Source organism: Sprattus sprattus, assembly GCF_963457725.1.
Source record: "Sprattus sprattus genome assembly, chromosome: 19".
Lineage (NCBI taxonomy): Eukaryota > Metazoa > Chordata > Actinopteri > Clupeiformes > Clupeidae > Sprattus > Sprattus sprattus.
The window spans coordinates 25,834,542-25,842,041 of NC_137917.1; the positions used below are offsets into that span (position 1 = coordinate 25,834,542).

At 47.7% G+C, this 7,500-nt stretch overlaps 1 protein-coding gene across 1 annotated transcript in view; it reads left to right on the forward strand.

Annotated features, from left to right (window-relative positions):
• Positions 1-7,500, forward strand: part of rims2a (regulating synaptic membrane exocytosis 2a) — a gene marked incomplete at both ends in the record, with an annotated part of 194,304 nt that overhangs the window by 133,536 nt on the left and 53,268 nt on the right. The window contains 3 exon segments of the mRNA XM_080858121.1: positions 982-1,173; positions 3,345-3,457; positions 4,055-4,087. Coding sequence (XP_080714247.1) covers positions 982-1,173; positions 3,345-3,457; positions 4,055-4,087 — 338 coding nt within the window.

Sequence of the window (7,500 nt, forward strand, 5' to 3'; positions counted from 1 at the left end):
ACGCTTACATTCAAAACAGCAGAATTATGCTAAACAACTTTAGTTGTATTAATATGAAATATCTTGCTAATATGCATTTGCAGTCACTAAATACTGCACTGGTCAGGTGCAGATGCATTGAATAGCCTGTGTGTCGCTGCCCTGCAAGGTTCCCTTTCATAGAGACAACTTCAAAGTATGTCTTTGCCAAATGAAAGGTGTATTTAAATGTGTTTAAGAACAGTTGTTTACATGTTGAAGACCAGTGTCACTGTGATTTCACATTTGAAAAGTTAATATCTATCATGTCTGCCCAAGTGCTCCCCTTCTCCAGTCCAAAGAGATTGAGAACCACTACATGCCTGGGCCTGTTTGCTCCAAAAGAGATGCATACATGTATATTGGCTATACACACACACACACACACACACACACACACACACACACACACACACACACACACACACACACACACACACACACACACACACACACACACACACACACACACACACACACACACACACACACACACACACACACACACACACACACACACACACACACACTTCCACACACACACACACATTCAGCCCCACACACAAACACACTTCCAAACACACACTCTCAGTCCCCCTTCCCACACACACACTGTCAGTCCCCCCCTCCCACACACACACAGACAGAGAGAGGACTGAATGATCCTTCACTCTGCATGTTTCTGGTCCACTGTCACTGTCTTTAGTGTGTTGTCCACCCTGAGTGGACCCAACACTGCACATCACACACATGTCACACACATGTCACACACATGTCACATGTGTCCCCACGGAGACCCCTGCTCATGTGCTTCCCTCCACCACACCATCCATTGGTGGCAGAAGAGCCCTCCTCCTCCTCCTCCCCCTAGGAAAGCTCAGCGGCCAATCTTCTCTCTCCTCCTCCTCCTCCCCTCCCCACCACCTCCTCCTCCCCCTCTTCATCCCAATCACGTCTCTCCAGGAATTACGGATCGTCGGACAGGTATGAGCACCAGCACAGGTCCCGCTCCGCAGACCAGCGGTCCGCCATGGACCGCCCCTACTACACGCGCTCGCACTCCACGGAGCGCCCCCCTCCCGACGGCCAGCTCATGAGGTCCATGCCGTCCCTCCCGTCTGGACGCTCCGCGCCGTCCTCACCTGCCTTAACGAGGTGACCCGCCGCAACGGACCGGTGCCAACGGACCGGGACCAAAATAAAACAACTAATCGAGCCGTAACACAAGCTCCACCATTATCCTCCCCCCGCTCCACCCCCCCCCCCCCCCCCCCACATCCCCTCTCCCCGCCTGACCCCCCGATCACATCATGCCCGGCCGTACCCAGAACCCTGCCCGCTCTCGCCCGCCCGCCCTCGCCCGCCCGCCATCTTCAGTTCCACCCAGCAGCTGCCACAGCTGTTTTTACTTACTTTGTTTGTTTGTTTTTGTTTGTGTTGTTGTTTATGCCCATCCCCCAGCCACACCGAGCCGCTCAGGACTCAAGTTCCTTTGATTGCTCCTCAGTTTTGTTCCATATTGTTTTATCTCTGCAGAAAACACACACTACTTATATTCCCCCAGAGGGTATAATGGTGTGGACCAAGCAGCAGAGGACTTTCACTTTCACTTTCACTTTCAGTCCTTCTGTTTCTGTTCTACTAACACAACCTTGGACGTTAGACTGTCATAATTTGTTCATTTCTTCCCGTCGTCTACTTTTGCGTTCGTACAGCGGTCCATAGATGTGTCCGTGTATGTGTGTGTGTGTGTGTGTGTGTGTGTGTGTTGTGTTTGTCAAGTGGATGCATGGTCTTACCCTCACCCTTCTCTTGCAGCCAGTGGGTTTGCCTCCTGTTTGGCCTTTCTCATGTAACAGTCCTCTCTCATGTAACAGTCTTCTCTCATGTAACAGTCTTATCTCATGTAACAGTCCTCTCTCATGTAACAGTCTTCTCTCATGTAACAGTCTTATCTCATGTAACAGTCTTCTCTCATGTAACAGTCTTATCTCATGTAACAGTCCTAAGAGCTTTCCACCGTCTCACTGTGAACTCTCACCTTGACAAGTGCCAAAGATATTAGCAGTCATTCCATAAGGAGTATTCAGTACAGTCTTTACAGGCTGATTAGAAGCTCCATTTTTAAGCTTTTCGTAAAGCAGGACACATTTAAGGTTTATGTTTACTTCGGGCAGCAGTGGCCATTATTAAGTACACTTCCCATAGACACACATGTACTCCTTGATACACAGTACATACAAATACACATACTATGTAAACATACAGAAGGACTTGCACAGACACACACACACACACACACACACACACACACACACAGTTTTGTGTCTTTTTAAATGTTAACTTGTTGTAATCCAGAGTATCTTCACTAATACCTTTTATTATCATTTCAAGCAGTTATCACCCCTCTGCATGGCTAAAACACTGCCCAAAGCTGCTCAAGTCATAACAAATACCACCCTTTGAGTGTGTGAGTGTGTGTGAGTGTGTGTGTGTGTTCATGAATTCTCTATGCTGTAAATCCACAGCATAGAAACATACACACTCCTAGACACAGACCCATGCCAAACTCACGGATGCTGCCTCCTCTTTGATCATAACCTGGGATATTAGACTTATAAAGACGAGAATTAATGGGTTCATGCAATAATAATAATACACTTTATTACAGGCTCAAGGCCCACATGGAATATGTAGAATACATATAATCAATAAATTACATATAAATATACACACATACATACAATCATAAATACATATAAATACACAAGGAAAGTAGGGCTAAAAAAGGCACTTATGCCAGTGTTCCCAGAGCTTAGATTTGTACTTATGTGTGTGCAATATGCTAGAGTATGTGTTAAACAGTTTGTGCGTAATAGGTATTAATGTCAAGCACTCTTATCTCTTCCCACTCAATAGCTGGGCAGCATCCTCACAGTAGTGCATGGCGATGATTGTACAGAGCATCTATATATGCCACCACACATATATATGTATGATCCATACAATCATTAATGAGCATATAGTTATCAATCCTGCTATTGTGCATTCACTTTCTTTTGACCTCCTCGCAGCAAGACCCTTATTGCCTTAATACATGTTTATTTTCCTCAATGTGTTGATATAACTGCTGTGCCAAACCCCTATTTACTAACACAAAGCAGTGCTATGCCACTGGCAGTGCACCATGGGTAATGTAGTTCTATGTGCGTATTGGGATGTTTTTGCCCTGTGAGTATTCCACAGCCTCCATTTAGATGGGGGGGGGGGGGGGGAGTGTGGCTTAGTGGGCAGAGGTTAACGAGGGAAACCTGTTTATGTCATAGGGCCCACCCCCGCAGCGGATCGGTCCAAACTAGCCCCAGCGGTACGCCCATGTCCAGCAGGAGAGGAGGACGGCAACTACCACAACTACCTGCCAAGGGAACGCTGGAGAGAAGTAAGTCTGGATCCAATTTCCCTCGTTTCTCTTTGTCGTTCAGCTGGAGCTGGAGCTGAAGCTGTGCGCTCGGCTGGTCTTTGAATTGGTGAAGCAAACGCGCTTCTGGAAGCTGAAGCTGAAGCTGAAATCATATGATTTTTGGTTAAGTGTTTGGTTTGGTTTATTGGTACTTTGATTATAGTACCAGTGATCACTTGATTTCTTAAGAAAGACATCTCGGTGTCCTTGGAGTTGTTTTATCAGTCATGAGCAGTTGTACTTTTTTTTTTGTCATTGTATTGATTGAGCTCATTTTGAGTTCAGTGTTTCGTGTTTGTGTTTATTTTTTGTATTTGAGTTTGCGTGGTTATATATTTGACCTCTGAGCGTCACTGTCCCGACCAGCCTGTTGAACATGGTGCTTCTTTGGGGAATCAGAGTCCTTGGATGTGAAGAAGCATGATTGGGGTAACGGCTGGAAACGGCAGCCCTTCTCACATCACTGCACTCCACATGTCAGTCAAACACCTCTGGTCGTTTGGCTCCATCCATGTGGCTGTGTGCTGCCTGTCACTCATGCCTGTTCCCATGGTTCCCTCTCTCCCCTTCTCTCAGAAGACGGAGGTGAAGACATAGAGCCGTGTCCAGGTCTGTACCACCCCCCCCCCCCCCCCCCCCCCTTAGGGACTGGGTTTAGACAGAGGTCCTGATCCGACTAAACCCATCTGCAATGGCCTAGTTTAGAACCCGCCCCACTACAACTTTCCAGTTTTTAAACCAATCCAGTCCAACCCATAGAGTATGGAGGAGGCCCATTGCAATGAGTCCCATGAGTTCCCCATGTTCAGCCTTGTTTGTTTGTTTGTTTGTATGTTTGTTTGTTTGTTTGTTTGTGACATAGAGCTAGCCTGTGTCTGTGCCATGTGTTCAGTCTTGTAGAGTTGAATTCGATGTCAGTGTTGTGGTGTTTTGCACTAGCTAATGTTAGCTTTCACATCTGGGTGCTCCCAAGTAGGGGAGGGGGGGCACACACACACACACACACACACACACACACACGCTCACGGAGCCTCTCGGCTCAGCATTTTCACAAATTGCACATCTGTCTCACAAGTGCTGACTGGGTGAAGGGAGTTTGCGCTGTGGCCATGGGCCGAGCCAGACGCGAGGAGGTGGAGGAGAAAGGTGGGCAGAGTGTGTGTGTGTGTGTGTGTGTGTGTGAGAGAGTGTGTGTGTGTGTAAGTGTGTGTGTGTATGTGTGTGTGAGTGTGTGTGTGTGTGTGTGTGTGCGTGTGTGCGTGAGTGTGAGTATGAGTGTGAGTGTGTGTGAGAGATGTGTGTGAGTGATGTGTGTGTGTGTGTCTGCTTTTATCCCCCCACACCTAGCAGTTTGCTCAGCAGTGTTATGTGGAACCCATGTCAATATTTTATGACGCTAATAAATCACAGGTGCTTGGGGTACTGTCCTGTGTTGAGCGCACTAAAGCATGCTGTGAACAAGCGTCTGAACAACACATGGCCCACGTGAGGCTTCATCCTAAGTGCAGCGAGCAGGGGATCCCACTGGGCATTCATTATGGATGCCACTGGGCAGTCATTATGGACAGCAAGTGGCTTCCCTCGTGGTCAGAGTTTCCAGGTTTCCAGGATCTCATATTAGCCTCTGGAGACTCCCGGAATCGTCTGGGGAATACGAATTCCGGCCCGCCTCGGCTGATGGTGTTCATTTAAACGAGTTGTTTGGAGTTCGGCCTCGGCTGATGGTGTTCATTTAAACGAGTTGTTTGGAGTTCGGTCTCGGGCTGATGGCTTCCGTTTGAACGCGGTGTTTGGAGTTCCACAGGGTGTCTGCTCTGCTCTAATTGTAGTGACAGTTGAAAAAGTCGAGACGCAGAGAAAAGAGAGAGAACAAAAAAGGGAGAAGAGCGGTGCATTTGCTTTGATGGGCTAAAGAAACGTCCTGACGTATTCAGACTGGTTTTATAAGCGTCACCCGAGGGAAGCTCAAAGAGATAGGGCCGCTGAAAGAACAGATGAACAGGAGCAGAGAGAGGCAGGGTAGAGAGAGCAAGGGAAGAGAGGGGGAATGAGAAAGATCGAGAGAACAAGTGAGGGAGCAAGACATGCAATTAAAAGCACAGGTGAAATGAGCCTGGAAAGGAAGAAGAGAGAGAGAGAGATAGAAGGAGAGGGATAGTGAGTGAGAGAGAATGAGAGACAAAGAAGGGGAGAGACGCAGTGAGAGGGAGTGAGAGAGAGAAGGAGAGAGAGAGAAGGAGAGGGAGAGAAGGAGAGAAACAGAAAGGGAGAAGGAAGGAGAAAGAGGAGGGAGAGGGAGTGAGAGAGAGAGAAGGAGAGAGAAAGAGGGGGAGAGAAGGAGAGAGAGAGAGAGAGTGAAGCCTTTGTGTGCTGGAATACTTGTCAAGGTCCTCAGAGAAAGCCTTACATCATTGTCAGAGAGCATGACCACTCCTGGGCCCAGTACAGCACTGCCAACCACTGAGCCACAGAGAGAGAGAGAGAGAGAGAGATAGAGGAAGAGAGAGATAGAGAGAGAGAGAGAGGAAGAGAGAGAGAGATAGAGGAAGAGAGAGAGAGAGCGAAAGAGAGAGAGAGAGAGGAAGAGAGAGAGAGGGAGAGATAGAGGAAGAGAGAGAGAGGAAAGAGGGAGAGAGGAAGAGAGAGAGATAGAGGAAGAGAGAGAGAGAAAAGAGAGAGAGAGGAAAGAGGGAGAGAGAGAGAGATAGAGGAAGAGAGAGAGAGGAAAGAGGGAGAGAGGAAGAGAGAGAGAGAGATAGAGGAAGAGAGAGAGAGGAAAGAGGGAGAGAGGAAGAGAGAGAGAGAGAGGAGCTGTGTGAGAAAAAGAGAGGAGAATGAGAGATATTAACATTACTTGGCCAAACCCACACAGGGGAGAGACACGGTGTGTGTGTTTGTTCTTGTATATGGAGTGTGTGTGTGTGTGTGTGTGTGTGTGTGTGTGTGTGTGTGTGTGTGTGTGTGTGTGTGTGTGTGTGTGTGTGTGTGTGTGTGTGTGTGTGTGAGAGAGACAGCCAGACAGACAGACAGAGAGAGAGAGAATGCATTGCTCTACAAACCCACTGTGGAAAGCTCATGTGACTGCACTTCTTCTAACCCAGAGGAGGTCTGTAGCTGGTCACAACCTAGGGTTAAGAGGTCAACCTGGGGTTAAGAGGTCAACTGGAGGTCACCCTACAGTTGGGCCTGGATTGACATAGCAAGGCAGTTCATTGGTTGTTTCCAGCAGCCTCACTCTCAGGCAGCCAGACAACAGTATGCCATTCAGTATGTTAAGCTTCTACCGAGATAATGTGTGCACAGTATTGCCTCAAAAAGAATTTGTTCTTCAGACATTATTGGTCATATCGTCTTCAGTCTACATTAACCCCATGGCTCAACCTTTCCCCTCCTTTATTTGTAACAGGTACATGTCATCTCTTCACTAATGTTCATAGGTTAAGAATGTAACCAATCATTACCTTCCCTTCATTTGACCCCGCCTCTCAGAGGAGGAAGAGGAGGGACCTGCCCACTACAACCACACCTCATTAGATAAGGGCGAATCAGGTGTGTCTCCTACTAAGACCCCTCCCATTCTTTGATGGCAAAGACTTTCTAGACTTTTCTATGGGCTGTCAGCACAGAAGTAATGTAGTGTTAAATCTGTTTTGTCCTGTCATCTTGCTAATCTAGTACAGCTCTAGCTCTAGCTCTGGCTTTGCTATGCTATGCTATGCTATGCTATGTTATGTTACGCTATGCAAAGTGTCTAAGGGTGGTGTTAAGGGGGGAAATAGGCAGATAGAACATTTCAGGCCATGCTTTCGAGATGGCAAAAAGCGCACAGTCAGTCCTTGCTGGGTTCACACAGTTAGTGTGCTGGCAAGCGCTGTAGTGTAAGGGGCACGCATACACGCACATTCACACTCCTACACTCACACCCTCACCGTAATTGCTGGCACAGACAGTAGATTCCAGCAGTTCAGTCTTCCTCTCCTCCCATCTGTGTGTGTGTTGGATGCCATCATTTGTGTGTGTGT